Consider the following 16,766-nt stretch of genomic DNA (forward strand, 5'->3'; position numbering starts at 1 on the left):
ACACTACCCTTTAAAAGGATCAGCCACAGTGACCGCCAGCTGCTCAGACTAGGCATTCAGTGAAGTTGGAAAATAAGATTTGCAAAGGTCTTGGCTAAACTTTTACCTGCCTTTCTTTCTATCACATCGATAATCTTCACACAACACTCATTCAAGTCACTTAGAACCTAAGGGCTGCATTTCACAACCTACTGGTCTTTTAAAGCTGGACAGTTTTTGCCCTGTTGGAAGGAACTCCTACCAATAATTTTGGCCAATAAAATGCCAAGGACACCAGTATCAGCATTTAAGAGAGGAAACATTTGCTCAGGGATCTACAACAGGTTGAGCAGCAGCTGGTTGCACAGGCCATTTCCTGTTCTCTTGCACCCTCTGCTGAGAGGAGAAACTATCCAAGCCACATATAGAAGACTTTCTTTCCTCGGGGAGTTTCACTGCAAAAAGGCAAGAGAAAAATTACTGAAAGCTCTCTTTGCATCACCATGATTCAATTCACCCCCAAAAACCACCGTTTGCAGCTGAACGACGGGAACACTATTCCAATGATAGGACTTGGTACCAGCGCAGGTCTTGAAAGGGTAAAATAACCTTTTATTTACTGATTTTCATGTTCCTGAGCATAAGATCCATGCAATGTTTAATTGGTTAGATTTGGCTCCTTGCCAACTTTAACATGCTTTCTCTGTCACGGACGCTGATTTGACTTTGGGAGCAGGTTGTACCCTCTGCTCAGAAATAAAATTCTATACAATTCAGTCCACGCTGCCCCTTATTGCTTGAAAGGAGAATAAGGTTGTCCTTAACAGCTTGGTCTTTTCAAACTTAGCAAATAATACTTTGCTCCTGGAGAGTGAATCTCAGTTTCACTAGAGTTGATGGGAGGCCCAGAGATGGGAGGGGGTAAACATTCTCATCCATGAGAAACAGCCTTCCCACAAACTCTGAGAATTGCAGCCCTGCAAAGGAAAATCAGCATCGGATGGAAATTGTTTGCTGTTGTGGACAAATTTTGTTGGGACATGGACAGACATGGCATGTCCCTCCTGGTCCTATTAGACCTCTTAGTTGCCTTTGATAGCATCAACCATGGTACTCTTTGGACTGCCTGTAAAGGCTGAGGATTGGAGGCAGCATGTCATAGGGGCTCTGCTGTTTTCTTTGTAGTACTTCTTGGTGCAGGAAAAGTTGGCCTGATCGCTACTCCTTGTGGAGTGCTGCAGGATTCAGTCTCCTCTTCTCTGCTTTTTAACATCTGCATGAAGCCTCTGGAGGAGATCTTCTGCTGATGAAGTCTTGTGCCAGTGTCTGGAGCAGTGTTTCTCAACCTTGGCAGCTTTCAGATGTGGACTTCAACTCTCAGAATTCCCAAGCCAGCAAGGGGAGTTGAGATCCGCACATCTGAAAGCTGCCAAGGTTGAGAAACACTGGTCTGGAGCATCTTGGGCCTGGATAGGATGAAAGAAGTGAAGGTTGAACCCAAGCAAGACACAGTTGTTGTTTGTTCATTGAAGTTTTTCTCAGCCCTAGTGTTGCCCCTTCAGGAGGAGCCACATGTCCTAAAGGAGCAGATCTGTAACTTGGTGGTCTTCTGGGACTTATGACAGTTGCTGGATGGGCAGGTAGGAGCATGGCCAGGAAGGCCTTTGCGCACTTTCAGCTGGTGTGCCAAATGTACCCTGCCTGGAGTGGGAGGGTCTTCCAACTGGAATCAACCAATCTAATTTGTTCTTCCTTGGAAAAGCTGCTAGTAGTTCCCCATTATTTGGAGGGGAGGAGGACTCTGGAGCTCAGAGCCTCCCCTTAGAACTCAGATCAGTCCCCTGTTTGATTGCATTGTGGAAGCTGTTAAAAATAGCTCTTAAAAATTCTCTGCTATAGAATAGATAGCAAGGACGGGATTGCTCCGTTTGTTTATTGTTATGTTGTGGTGCTACATTTTTTCTTTTTCATTAAACTTAATGTAATGGTTTTATTTACTGTGGATGTTTTAATTGGCCAGTGCTTTTTGTTTTTGCTGTTAACTACCAGGGGCCCCTGTAGATTATGGCAGTATACAAGTTTTAATAAATTTACACATTGGACAAGATTTCAGCCAATGCCACTGGGCGATTACTATCCTGTCCTTCAGAGACAATAGAATCAGTGACTACAAAATGAAATCTCCCCCTTTCACCTGTTGTCCCCTATGAGCTTAATTCCGGAACACTGAAGTAGTGTGATACTGATCTGGCTGTACTCTAAATCCTGGTTCCATTAACCATGGTTTCTGAGTAAACTACAATTGGCTCCATTCACCCAGCATGCTTTGGTTTACAAGCTATTATAACTTTGTTCACATAACTCTCTAAGCTGGAACTAAACATACAAAAACATACAGTGGTTGGTTTAACACATTTGTGAACCAGTGCGTTGATGTGTATTGAACAAACCTGCTAACCGTGCTGATACCAAGACATCCAGTTACCAATCTTTTATATTTCATCAAACACAGATAAAGGTAAATACCATAGATATGTAATATCCAGTTTAGCAGGATGTTGTGTGGCAGCTCTGAGCCATAGAGAGTGGAAACACTCTTCACATACGTACTGGGGATAGTATCAGATCCAGTCTCTGAAGATTCAAGTACTGATCTAATCAGTGTTGGTATATAGATTGGGGAGCACCAAAGGTCCTCCTGCTTCCTGCTCCATGGAGAGAAATTGACTGGACTGGCAGTTGCATTTTAGGTAGGAATCTCTTGAGCTGCAATAGCCTATGTTGAAAAAGAATCTCAGTTGTCATTGCCCCAAATGTCATTTGAATGAATTGTATCTGATCTGAAAATACCGATCGTTGTTTGGTAGGCAGCTGATAATGAGACTGCATGAGGTCATTAAGAGGAGCACTGATTTTGCCCCCAAGTCTGTTTGCTTTCTCGTGTGGGGTTAGGAAAAAGAGGGCTTGCAATAATACTAGTACACATAATTCAGGCTCCCCTAAGTTAGACTTGAGTCTAACAGAGAACATCACAGCATGGCAGTAAGAGGAAAATGGATAATGCTGTTTTTCCCGAGCAACATATTCAAACAATTTTATTACAAAACTATTTATAAAATTACTTATCTTCACAATGGCTGTGAATTATGATGTAGTGTGTGTGTGTCTATATCTGTCCCCAAAGGCCCATAATACTTACAGACTTCTGAACACAAATTTGTAAGATTTTTTTTCCTCCCTAGGATAAAACTCCTTGGTGCATTTCTTCCTCCTCTCTCTCTCTGTCCACCCCCCACCCCCACCTTACCTGCCATGAGAAGAAGGCAATGGGAGCTGTGGCTTGATATCTTCAAATCTTTCTAACTGCTTGCTTCCGGCTCTCCCACAGTTCCTCCACCTCTTCTCCTCCATTCTCACCTACTGTCTTAGTAGAGAAGAAGACACGGGGGAAAGCAATCAGGTACTTAGGAATCCGTTCTTTGATCTCATTGACTGACTCACTCATCCTTGGTCAAACTGGATCGCTACTCCTCCATCCTCTCTCTGGGTCTCAGCCATGTCCTCTATTCTTCTGCTCTTTGAATGCTCTGGATGTTTTCAACATCTTCTCCAGCAGTTCAGCATGGTCCAGTCATCCCATGCCATCTTCCTCCAGCAGTAGCACCAAGCTGTGATTCTGGTTCTCAGCAATAACAGCAATACAGGCACACAGTAAAGCCAGCAGCCAGGACCAAGAGTGCCACCCTGAGCTGTGCTCAGTCCTGCCTTACAAAGCCTATTCTCCTCACCTTGCACATTTCTGACCATCAGCTCCTGCATGTGAGATTTGCCCCGTTCGACAGAGAAACTCTCGTGACACGTGTGGTTCACAAAGAAGGTTTACTCATGCGTAACGTAGTAGTCACAAGCAAAGCCAGGACTGGCTTGGTACAATTGCATCACTTGTTATATTCCCCCCTTCCCGCGCTTTTTCCCGCCTCGTGATCGCGTTGCGGCTGTGGGCTATTAGGCCCCCCAATGTCCCCCCTGATCGTTCATGATGGCAGGGTCGGTCAGAGTCCATTGTCCTTGATTGCCAGTCCCCCTCCGGCTGGGTTGGTCCCTCCCTGCTACGTGCAGACCCGCGGGTTCTGTGCTGCATTGCGATCTTGTTTCGCTGCCCTGCGGCCCCGTTCCTTGCATGCTCGCGCCGTTATCAGTTCATAGTTGAAAGCTTCCGCTGTGGTTTTCCTGTTTAGCTGGCCGCAGGTGGCTCGTTAATTAGCGGCGCTTTCGGTTCCTCTTTTCCCCGCTAGCTACCGCCGGTGGATTCCGCGTGGTCTGGTTGCGAGCTTCCCTGCAACCCCGTGCTTCCCTGAAGCTTCGTGCTGACCGAACCTGACATGCCGCCCCCCTGACGACAACTCCCCCCCCTCGGTCCTATTTCGGCTTCCTGGGGTATTTACTGTAAAAGTCCCGCACTAGGTCCGGCGCCCTTATGTGGGTTTTACTCACCCATTCGCTGTGGGACTTGGGGAAATGTTTCCATTGCACTAGGAGCTGGGTCTGCCCCTTGTGCCTCCGGGCGTCCAGTATCCGGTTGATTTCGAAATGCTGCTCCCCCCCGACCATGATGGGTGGTGGTACTCCCTCCGCCTTGTGCCAGGCGTTCCCCGGCTGGTGTAACTTTAGCAGGCTGCAATGGAACACCGGGTGGATCTTCCCGAGGCTTTTCGGGAGCGTCAGCCTGACGGTCACCGGATTGATGACCTCCGAAATGGGGAACGGCCCCACAAACCTCGGGCTGAGTTTTCGATGCCTGGTGCGTCTTTAGGTTTTTGGTTGACAGATACACCTGGTCCCCCACTTTCCACTTTTCCTCGGGGAGCCTCTTGCGGTCCGCGTGCTTCTTGTAGTCGGCTTTGGCTTTTTGCAATGCCGCGTGCGCCGCTCGCCGGGTCTCGTCAATTTGGGCGAACCAGGCGTCCAGGGAGTTGATCTGGGATTCCGGCTGAGGCAGCTCCGGCATGGGGACGAAATCTCTCCCGGTGGCTACTTTGAACGGAGAGAACCCGGTGCTCTTGTGGACGGCGTTGTTGTATGCCACCTCCGCGAATGGTAGTAGCTCCGCCCAATCGTCCTGTTGGTGCCCCACGTAGCAGCGCAGGTACTGTTCGAGCCCCCCGTTCAGGCGTTCCGTGGCTCCGTCCGTCTGCGGGTGCGCCGCGGAGGATAGGGCTTGTTTTGTCCCCACCCGCTTCAGGAACTCCCGCCAGAACCGCGCGATGAAGTTGCCGCCCCGATCGCTGACGATACGTCGAGGTGCGCCGTGGAGTCGGTAGACATGTTGCATGAACAGTCTCGCCAGCCCCTCGGCCGTGGGGACTCGCCGGCACGCTACAAAGTGCGCTTGTTTGGAGAATAAGTCCGTGACCACCCAAATGGCGGTCTTCCCCTTACTCTCCGGGAGCTCCACTATGAAGTCCATGGCGACCTCTTGCCAAGGGCCGTCGGGTTCCGCTACCGACTGGAGTAGGCCTCTAGGTTTGCCTTTGGCTCCTTTCGCTGTTGCGCACACCGGGCAACCCTCCGAGTACGCCTCCACGTCCTTCCGGAGCGTGGGCCACCAAAACTGCCGCCGGATTAAGTGGAGTGTCTTTACGAAGCCGTAATGCCCCGCGCTCCGGCTGTCGTGGGCTCTCTCCATGACCTCCCGTCGGCAACCCTCGGGCACGTACAGCTTTCCTTCGTGCCACCACAACCCCTCTTGGCCGGTTAGCGCCTCTCGGTTCTGCTTGAGCCAAGCGTCCCGCTCCGCCGCCTCCGCGAACCCCTGCCTTACTTCAGACGCCGCGTCCCGTCGCTCCCCCTTGGTCTGGCTTCGGGTCACCGCCTTTGCAGCCAGCCTGCTGGCGGGGATGACGGAGTCCACGATCTCCTCCCGTAGGCTGGCGTGTTGGGGCATGCGAGACAGTCCATCCGCTAAGAAGTTGCGCTTCCCGGGGATGTGTTTCAGTGTGAACCTGAACCTCCCGAAGTATTGGGACCACCGTGCCTGTTTGGGGGATAGCTTACGCGGGGTCTTCAGGGCCTCGAGGTTCTTATGGTCCGTCCACACCTCGAACGGTTCAGTTGCCCCCTCCAGTAGATGCCTCCACGTGGCCAGCGCCCACTTGACTGCGTACGCCTCTTTCTCCCACACCATCCACCTCCTCTCCGTCTCGGTGAATTTGCGGGAGGCGTAGGCGCACGGGTGGATGGCCCCTCCGGGCTGGGTTGGAGCAGGACTGCTCCCGTTGCCACGTCTGATGCATCCACTTGGATTATAAACTGCCGGTCTGGGTCGGGATGGCGCAGGATCGGCTCCGCGGTGAACCGCCGTTTTAGTTCCTCAAACGCCCCCTGGCATTCTGCAGTCCACGCGAGTGCCATGCTGGGCTTGGGGGTTTCCCAGTGCCCTTGGTTTTTAGCAGGTCGGTTAGGGGAAGGGCGATTTGGGCGAAGTTCGGGATGAACTGACGATAGAAGTTCGCAAACCCTAGGAAGCTTTGGAGTTGCCTCCGGGTTCGCGGCGCTTCCCAGCCCAGGACATCCCTTACTTTCGCCGGGTCCATCTCAATTCCCCGGCTGGATATTCGGTAGCCGAGGTAGTCTAGTTGCTCTCGATGGAACTCGCATTTCGAGAGCTTTGCGTACAGCTGTGCCTTCAGCAGTCTCTGGAGCACCGTGCGCACCAGGCTCACGTGCTCCGCCAGGGTCTCGGTGTAGATGAGGATGTCGTCCAGGTAGACCAGGACGCCCCGGTAGAGTAGGTCGTGCAGCACCTCATTTATTAGCTGCATAAATACCCCCGGGGCCCCTTTTAATCCGAACAGCATCACGGAAAACTGGTAGCTTCCGAGCGGGGTGTTGAACGCCGTCTTCCACTCATCTTTTGCGCGGATCCTAACTCTGAAATAGGCTTTGCGCAAGTCCAGTTTTGTGAACACCCTCCCCTTCGACAGATGCGACATCAAGTCCTTCATCAGGGGGAGGGGGTATTTGTACTCCGTGCTGATTGCGTTCAGCCCCCGGTAGTCTACGCACATACGGAGCGAGCCGTCCTTCTTCTCCCGGAATAACACCGGGGCCGCTAATGGTGACTTCGCGGGTTGGATGAATCCCCGCGCTAGGTTCTTGTCTATGAACTCGCGCAGGGCCCCCATCTCCCTCCTCGACAGGGAGTACATTTTCGGCTTAGGCAGGGTCGCTCCTGGCTCTAGCTCGATGGCGCAATCACTGGGCCGGTGTGGTGGGAGCTGGTCGGACTCCTTCTCCCCGAACGCTGCCGCCAGGTCTCGATACTGCCTCGGGATTCCGCCGCCCGTCGGGGGTTCCCCGGGTCCGGCCCCTCGCTTTGCGGTCGCCTCGCCAGTCGCCGCTGCCTCCCCTCGCCTCGGGATCGTGGCGGGTCTCCGGGTTCCCGGCGCTGCTGCTGCTGCTGTTGCCGCCCGGGTCTCGGGCCCCATCTGCTCTCGCCCCGTCTCCCGGTGTCCCGGACCCTCCGCTTGCCCGCCGGTGGTTGCGGCTGCCTCCGTCTCCACGGCTCGGTCCCCTCTGCTCTCGCCCCTCGCCGGTCTGTCGACCCCGAACCGCACTGCCTCCGCCGTCCAGTCGACTCGTGGGTTCCGCCGCCGCAGCCACGCCAAGCCGAGTACCACCGCGTAGTCGGCCACCGGGACCACCACGAACCTCAGTTCTTCCCGGTGACTCCCGATCGTCATCTGGACCGGCTCGGTGTAATACTGAGCTGGCCCCCCCCCGCCAGCGTGCCATCTAACTGGCTGAATGAAATGGGCTCCCGGAGGCACCTCAGCTGTAGCCCGAGCCCCGAGACCACCGCTGGGTGCATCAAGCAGTGGGTGCAGCCCGAGTCCAGTAGCGCCCGTAGCTGCGCCTCCCCTCCGGATCTCACCCCCCGGACGTGTATCCTCACCCGGAACGGTGGGCAGTCCTCGTCTCCTATTGGGTCCGCGCGCCTCGACTCCCCTGCTCGCACTGGGACGCCGTTCAGTGCGAGCGCGCCTCGTTTCCCGCCGGCTCCGAGTCCTCTCCGGAGGATGCTGTCTCCGGGGTCGACCACCCCCCGCGTCCTTTCTCGGTCACCGCCGCCACTGCCCCCTTCCGTGGTCGGTCACTGGTCCTTTTCCCATTCGCACGCGAGGTTTTGACTTCGGGCCGTGGTGGGGCGCCTTCCCGCTCCGTCGGGCACTGCACCGCTCGGTGGCCTCTGCCTCCGCATCGGAAGCACAGATTCGGGGCTCTGGTCGCCTCTTGCCTCCCGGTGGACTGCCGTCGACCGCTCCGTCTCTCCTCGGGGGTCCTCTCCCTCGGCCGGTCCCTCGTCTGGTCCCGTCGTCTTGTGCTCTGTTGGATCTGCCGCCACGCCGATTCCGCCGTTCCGGCCAGCCAGATCCAATCCTTCACTGTGGACGGGTCGTCCCGCCCCAGTGCCCGTTCCAGGATCTCTGGGTTGAGTCCCCTCTTAAAATACTTCACCTTCAGGGACTCCGGCCAGTCCGCGAACTTCTCGGCCAACCTCCGGAACTCCAGGGCATATTCCGATACCGATTTGCCCCGCTGTCTGAACTGTAGGATGTCGTCCTCTGCCCGCTTGGCGCTCAATGTGTCCTCGAATCTGTCCCGGAGTGCCTGCATGAAGTCCGGGAAACTCCGTAGTTCCGCCGCGTTGGCATTGTACAGCCCGATCACCCAGCTGGCTGCTTGGCCATCTAGCAGCTCGGCCACGTAGGATACCCTGTCCTCGTCTCTAGCGAATAGGTGACCACCCCTCTGCATGAACCCCCTGACGTGCGTCAGAAAGTGCGGCAGCTGTTCGGGGTCCCCTGAGAACTTCCCAGTGATACCTCGAAGTCTCAGGGCGTCTGCCGCCTGTTGGTCCTCCGACCGGGGCGCCGTGGGTGGTGCCGGCGGGGGTGTCGGACCGCCCCCCCTGTCGCTCGCCTCCTCGTTCACCGCCGGTGGCCCCACTCTCTGTAGTAGGGTCTGGAGCATCGCCTCCACGGCGTCTAGGCGTCGCTCGACTCTCTCCTCTAGTCGGGCGAATTTTTCGCTCCACTCACGGTTCCGGAACCCCGAACCCCGGGTCATCGTAACGCCTAAATCGTCTGGTCCTTGGTTCACGCCCATTGACCACCGCTCGGATGGAGTGCGCCCGGCCCTGGCCGCTGCCCCGTCGCTCCCGGGCGGCTCCGACCGCCCTTCCGCGAGCCTGGATCCCTCGCGCTCCAGCTGACCCACGGATTCCTCGTCGCTGGTCATGCCTGTATTGAGAAAGAAAACGCTCCTCGGTGGTACCGGGTAGCGCTGACGGTGAGTCCTGGCTTTATGTGAGATTTGCCCCGTTCGACAGAGAAACTCTCGTGACACGTGTGGTTCACAAAGAAGGTTTACTCATGCGTAACGTAGTAGTCACAAGCAAAGCCAGGACTGGCTTGGTACAATTGCATCACTTGTTATATTCCCCCCTTCCCACGCTTTTTCCCGCCTCGTGATCGCGTTGCGGCTGTGGGCTATTAGGCCCCCCAATGTCCCCCCTGATCGTTCATGATGGCAGGGTCGGTCAGAGTCCATTGTCCTTGATTGCCAGTCCCCCTCCGGCTGGGTTGGTCCCTCCCTGCTACGTGCAGACCCGCGGGTTCTGTGCTGCGTTGCGATCTTGTTTCGCTGCCCTGCGGCCCCGTTCCTTGCATGCTCGCGCCGTTATCAGTTCATAGTTGAAAGCTTCCGCTGTGGTTTTCCTGTTTAGCTGGCCGCAGGTGGCTCGTTAATTAGCGGCGCTTTCGGTTCCTCTTTTCCCCGCTAGCTACCGCCGGTGGATTCCGCGTGGTCTGGTTGCGAGCTTCCCTGCAACCCCGTGCTTCCCTGAAGCTTCGTGCTGACCGAACCTGACACTGCACGCATATGAACTATCACCTGGTCACAACAGTATAAATCTCTAAGCAAAAAGAAGCTAGCAGTGGACATGCACAAAGCTTATGCACTGATATTCCTTCAAATATATTGCATCTCCAGCATAGAAAAGAAGGCAGTCATTCTTTAACAAATATCCACTGAGGAGACCATCATGCACACAAGGGATTTATAACTATGCTTTAACAAAAAGGGAAAATGATAGCTTGTACATGATGAATAATTAGCTCAATGATTTTTCAGTCTTAAAAAAGACACGCAGACACAAGGTGGTTGTCCCCCATTTTAGGAGATATTGTTTCTCCAGAGTAGGACCAGTGCTCTAGAATGGTCCCCATCGGAAGTTTGATTGACTCCAGTCTTATCCCACTTCTGCAAAATGGTAGAAACAAAGCTTTTCTGAGGGCCTTTGGGAGTTGGCACCAGGTATTGTTTTTTGGTTGTCTAAGCATTGCATTTTTTTTAATGTACTACTATGACTATTTGTTTAGTGAACTGCCATAGAATCTATTCATGGTTGCGATGGGATATAAATGTTATAAATAAATAAACATAGTAAACTGTCTCATCCTGCATCAACCCAGAATCTGATGGATTCTTTGGAACAGCACAACAAAATTGTAAAATAAATTTTAAATCAATCAGCAACTCCAAGTCCATCTAGACCAATCTTCCCACAACTTGATGCTCTCAAATTTGTTGAGGTACCATGGTCATGCTGGCTGGAGAAAATATGGGCAGTTGAAGTCCAACATATCCAGAAAGCCTGACCTCTTGGGACAAATGATTTAGTGCAATGCAAACTAGATTGCCTGGGTTCGCACGACACATTAGTGGCTCATTGTTCTGTGGAAAACTAAGCTTGGATGCCTAAGGGTTTTTTTTGCAAATCCAGGTCACTTAGAGCCTACTTGTGCAATATCCTTTCATAATCTGTTGTTAAGAGCGGACCATCCCCGCCCTGCAAGAAGACGCTGCCTACCCATAACTTCTGCCAATGAAACCCTAATGCCACCGTGATGCCAACTTGACTACTTAAGAACAGGAGTGTTCACTTGAGGAACCCACAAGAGATCCAGCAGCTGCTGCTTGTCCAGGCCATTCCCTGTTCTCTTCCGCCCTCTGCTGACGGGAGAAATCCTTTCCTCCGGGAGTTTCCTTAACAGAAGCTCTCTTTGCATCACCATGATTCAATTCACCCCGAAAGCCAGCATTTGAGGCTAAACGATGGGAACACTATCCCAGGGTTAGGACTTGGAACTCACGCGAATATCATAACGGTAAAATGACCTTTTATTTACTGATGTTCATATTCCTGAATATAAATTCCATGCAATGCTTAATTGGTAAGTTTTGGCTTCTCCCCAGTCTTTTTCCATTGTAGATTCAATTTTCATTTTACTCTTTATTATTCATTACATTTCATTTCATTCTCCAGTAAAATAGGTACATTAAGCCTGCTGGAGGCTTTACAAACTATTGGGACTTATTTGTTAAAAGATGCATAATCAGTTGTGCCATTGTAACCGAGTGGGTTGCCATAAAATTCTGATAACATAATCTTGGGGGGATTCAGAGGGTGCAGAACAAGAAGTTGGAGAGGCCACAGGCTACCCAGATCTACTATAAGAAATGAGTGGAGGAAAATGTCCCTGTTGTGACCATTGTTGGATGCCGAATCATTTTTACCTAAGAGGATTCATATTTTCTGCATTTCGGGCACTGACCCTCCCTTACTTTTCAGAATATGTATCTCTCAATAAACTGTTTACTGGAATGATAATACTGTAAGTATCTGACATCCACCACTCACCACTACTTGAAAATATTCTGTTGTAGTACTGTTAGAACAACAGTAAACCACTGTTTACACTTAACCACTGTAAAGAGTTGCAATGTTTAAATTTTTCTGGGGTTCAGAGAGAAAATAGGGCAAAGTACGTAATCTGAGGTCACCTCTTGTGTCTGAAAGCTTTGGGTATAATTCCCAGGGCCCAAAATTGCCACTGAATTGCCATTTTCAGTTGCCTTTCTTTGAAAGCAAGCAAGACATCAAAGGTGAAGTAGTAAACAAAGAAAATAATAAAAGCTATAGCAAGGGAAACCAAACAAGAAAGAAATAGAAAAAGCTTGGGATTTTATACATATCAATTCGTAATCATAAAAAAAATACAAAAGTTTTAATTGTCAGTTTGTAAAGTTTAAACCTTCCAATTGTGACAAAAAGGGAAAACATTGTTAGCAATTTCCCTGCAGCCATATACATATTTGGAACTCAGCCTAGAGTTGTGTACTTGTGTACTTCATATATCTCTCAAAAGCTCACCACATAAATACATCTGATCATCTTAAAATGCACAAAAATTCTTGGCCGATTTTACTGAATGTGCAGAAAAACAAACATCCCACTTCAATTGAATCCAACACATCTCTATTCCAGTGTCTTTTGCAACACCTGTAAAAGACTGTAGCAGTCTACAGTCTCTGTTTACTATGAGCAAAGTCAAAAGGGCCTTATATTCCCTTGCTAGTTTCCTTTATCAACAGGGCATCTTTTGGAGACTTCAAAGCCATTTGAAGTTGGGCATGACTTGGATTAGGATCAAGGGCTTGGCTTCTCCAGAGCTCTTCATCATGCTAGGTGGTACCATGAATAGAGGATAGAGGAAGAGCCAGACAACTCCAGAAATTAAGTTGAGGGTGGCGACTATGAAGCCTGCAGCTTAAAGTCTCTAGAGGGAGAGGAGAGGCTGACTTCTTACTAAATTGAATTTTAAGACCAGCTAAGTTGTCAAAACAATCACAAGAGCAGGGCCCCTTTTATCTGTGAGATATTGTAAGAAGGCTGTTCTCCCAAACACGTTTCTGTAAAGTACATGGCAAATGGTGTAGCACGATGTCCATTGGATTAGAAGGTGGGCTTGAGGCGCAGCTCATCAGGCCGAGAGAGAAAAGAGGCAGGAAAAGGGCCCCACTGTGCTCCATTATAATCTAGTGTTCTATCTGGAAACATGCAGGTGTTCCTCTCATTGTTTCTCCACTCCTGGGTTTGATTGAAAGCAAGAAATCAACTCTTTCCTGCTCACCTTTGCAGAGGCAGAGTTCAGGAGTCCCTCCTTTCTTTCATCTTGCCCTGGGTCCTTCCCAAGTTCTCTAATCTTCTTCACGCTCAGATCTTATCAGAAAATATAAGTTCTTATATCAGGGAAGGTAAAGTAATCCGTGTCCTAATTTCTTCCTTGATTTCTCAGTGCCAGAATGGATCCACACCATCTCTTAGCAGAGTCTCTGAACTCAAATGGATAGTATCAGAGTCTGGAAACCCACTGAAGACACAGATTTTGAGGGGAAAAAAATAGCGTCCAGAAAATCATTCCTATTGTTGGAGGGTGAGAATGGATAGGAAAGAAGCCACACACACACACACACACACACACACACAGAGCTAATGAGTGATAGTGCTGGTTATTATTATAGGATGTGCAGCTAAGTGTATTTACAAAACTTTATGTGCATAAGTATTTATCTATATGTCTATCGATTTATAGTGACCGAGAGTAAATATGTATTCTAATGCCTAACTTAATGCCTAAGTTCTTAACTCAGAACTTAACTAAATGAGTTAAATTTCTACTACTTTGCTTATAATTTGCTGCTAGGGGAAAGGCAGGGATTGGCAATGGGGCCAACACCTTTCATATTGCTAGAGTCTTCACTTGACTCAAGAATGAAGGGATAATCTTTAACACAGCCTTGGGGAAAGCTCCTTTGGGTCTCTTCCATCATTACAATGATAGCTGGCCACAAAACCAATATGACTGGAAGCTAGCTTTGAGCACTATGTATGCCAAAGGTCCTAGCTTGAACCCTGGAGCTTCTCCTGCCTGAACTGCTGCACCACAGGAATAGTGCTGGTCTATGATCTGACCTGCTATAGGTTAATTTTCCATGTACCTATTGCCATTGCCCTTCTTGCCTCCTCTAGCAATGGAAAATTCTTGGGCAACTTAGCTTTGTTTGATAGCAATCCCAAGGAGATACCTGCCTTCTGGAAAAAATTGAAAACTGAGCATTTCTAGAGGGTTTTGGCAGCACAAAGCAAGGTATTATATGGTTGGGAGTTTTAAGTATTAAGGGAGAATGTTCCACAAGGAGGGAGCCATGGCAAAGAAGGCCTGCTTCCTGGGACACATCAAATGCAAGTCCCTGGCCGATGGAACCCATAGCATACCTTCCCTGCCAGATCTAATGGGATGGGCTAATGTAATCAAGGAGAGGCAGTCCCTCAGATAACCCAGCCCCATGCTATAAAGGGCTTTAAAGGTCAGAAACAGCACCTTGAATTGGATCTGGAAGCAAACTGGCAGCCAGTGCAACTCGCGAAGCAGAGGTGTAACATGTGCTCTTCTAGAAGCACACATAACTGCCCATGCTGCCACATTCTACACCAGTTGTAGCTTCCGATACTCTTCAAAGTCAGCTCCATGTACAGCGCATTACAGTAGTCCAATCTGGAGGTGACTAAGGCATGAGTGACTGTGAGCAGCGCCTCCTGATCCAGGAAGGGACGCAATTGGTGCACAACACGAAGCTGTGCAAAGGCTCTCCTAGCCATGACTGCCACCTGCTCTTTGAGCAGGAGTCACGAGTCTAGGAGGACTCCCATATTGTGCACCGGGTCTGTCCAGGGCAGTGCCACCCCATTCAGCACTAAAGATGGTACAGTCCCAGAACTGGAAGGACCCCAAGGGTTCAGTTGAAGCCTGTTGTTCCCCATCCAGACTTCATAGCCTCCAGGCACTAGGATAAGGCATTCACAGCATCACTTAATTTGCCAATATGGGAAAGTTATCCAGGTCACTCTTTTTATTTGTTATTTGTATATCCCTTTTAATTATTAAGACATCAACCAGTTTCATTTGTATATCCTGTGTAGCATTTTTTCCCATATCATTCTTGTAGCCTGTCATTTGTAAATCCACTCAGATCCGTCTCAGTCTTGTCTGGTAAAACTTGTTCTTCTTCCATATCATCTTTTAAACACAGTCTGTCTATAATGGCAGGCACTCTTAAAATTAACTTCTGGGTCCATTGTTCACAAATATCCTTCAATACCTCCAATGTATTTTGCTCCATTCTGTCAAATTTAAGTGTTCTTCCCCTTTAAATGTAGTCTTTAGTTCCTTCTAGTTTCCTTTAATATCCAAACTTCAAAATCCCATCTTATCTTTTTTTTTAAGAATTCAAGGCAACAGTATTTTCCCATGGGAAGGATTCTTATAATTAATTTCAAAAACTTATTTCAAATCCATCTGGACCCTTACTCCATTTGTAACTTTCCAAAATCAAAGTTCTAATTACCCTTTTGCTGTTTATTCCCCCCAATTATTTTTTAAGTCCTTAAACCTGTATTTAAAATTTCTTTTGCTGAAGATTGAAGGAAACTCATCTGGTGCTGTAAAACTTGTCAATTATTACCTCTTCTTATGGTAATGAAGTTTATGTTTCAGTTATGATCATTCCAAACCTGTGATCTCAATGAAATTCAGTAACAAAAATTTTCAGAATTCCTAAGCAAACTGGAGGGTGCCAGATCAGAGAAAGCAGGTTTATATACACAAGGATGATTCATAATTTTCCAAGGAGTATAATTTTTTAAAAATTACAAAAAAATTATCATCATTGAGTACCGCAGAATGCTGTACTAGACATTATATTGTTGTGCATGACATTATATTGATATTCCTTATATTCATCCACTGATAGTGATGGGCAGGGTGCAAGCTGAGAACTGCAAAGCTCTTTTTTTTCCCCAATTACCTTTCTGAAGTTCTGGATTTTGCTGCTTCTTAGGAAATGGAAAAGTCTGCAGCTCTGATTTAGGAGAGGGAACAGGGAGGAAATTAGATTGTGATAGCCATAGTTGAAGAGGGGATGTTTATTTCTTCTTCCTCCCTGCATTGTTTTTTCAATTAAAATTGCCTTCCTAACACTGCTGTGGGTCTTCTTCAGGGAGTCAGTGAGAAAAGATCCCATATCATCCCTTTTCCATTTATCTCCTCATCAGTATTAACAATAGCACCTTTTGTCTCTGCATGTAATTTCAATTCTATGGCAGCTATTCTTTTCTGAAAATTTTCTCCTTACTCACAGGATGATCATTTGGGCTCCAACATCCTGTTTGGAAATCCCACAGTTTAATGGATTAAGTTTAGCTGACAGCCACAATACCACAATTTAATAAGCTGAAGCTTATTGTACTTTTGTGTCTGTGTTAACCATAACATACTAATACAACTTGCTTTCACAGATTAAGAGCTAAAGTAAACACATTTAGTTATTTTTCAAGTGACTCACAAGTGGGATCTGAAACCAAATGCCAAAGGTTCTAGCTTCAGCAATATCCGGAGGACTATAGATTTCCTGTCAAGCTCTAAGAGATTCATAACGTCCAATTTTTCTCACCTTCCTAACCATCACATTTTCTTGCTATATTTTCCCCAACAAACATTCAATATTTGTGCCTCTGGATGTCTCCTCTATATCCTCAACCCTCACAAGACTTTTTTGGAGGGAGAATAGGCTATTGCCTTCTCAGATTTTTGTTTTAATGTTTAGAATCCACCATATCTGGAAATCATCAGGTAAGGAAAAGGCAGAAGTGACCATTCCTCTTATTTCTGATATTCACTGATATTCAAGCTTGAATGCTGACCCTGCTATAACCAACATGATGCCACCCATCCCTAAATGGGAGGGTTCAGACACCTCAAAAGATCCCCCAAGTTTTCCAGTACAAATAAATGTTTAGAAATAATAAGAATGGAACATAGCCA

General features: G+C 48.8%; 1 protein-coding gene across 1 annotated transcript in view; it reads left to right on the plus strand.

Moving 5' to 3' along the window:
* The first annotated feature begins 314 nt into the window (after positions 1-314).
* AKR1D1 (aldo-keto reductase family 1 member D1) overlaps positions 315-16,766 on the plus strand; it is a 59,585-nt gene continuing 43,133 nt past the window's right edge. The window contains exon 1 of the mRNA XM_088141126.1: positions 315-578. Within this exon, the coding sequence (XP_087997252.1) occupies positions 483-578 (96 nt within the window). The 5' untranslated portion in view covers positions 315-482. The remainder of the gene's footprint in view (positions 579-16,766) is intronic.

The sequence above is a fragment of the Python bivittatus genome, unplaced genomic scaffold (genome assembly GCF_059951505.1).
Source record: "Python bivittatus isolate LINGU-HERP-01145 unplaced genomic scaffold, Pbiv_v1 ctg000330_np1212, whole genome shotgun sequence".
Classification (NCBI taxonomy): domain Eukaryota; kingdom Metazoa; phylum Chordata; class Lepidosauria; order Squamata; family Pythonidae; genus Python; species Python bivittatus.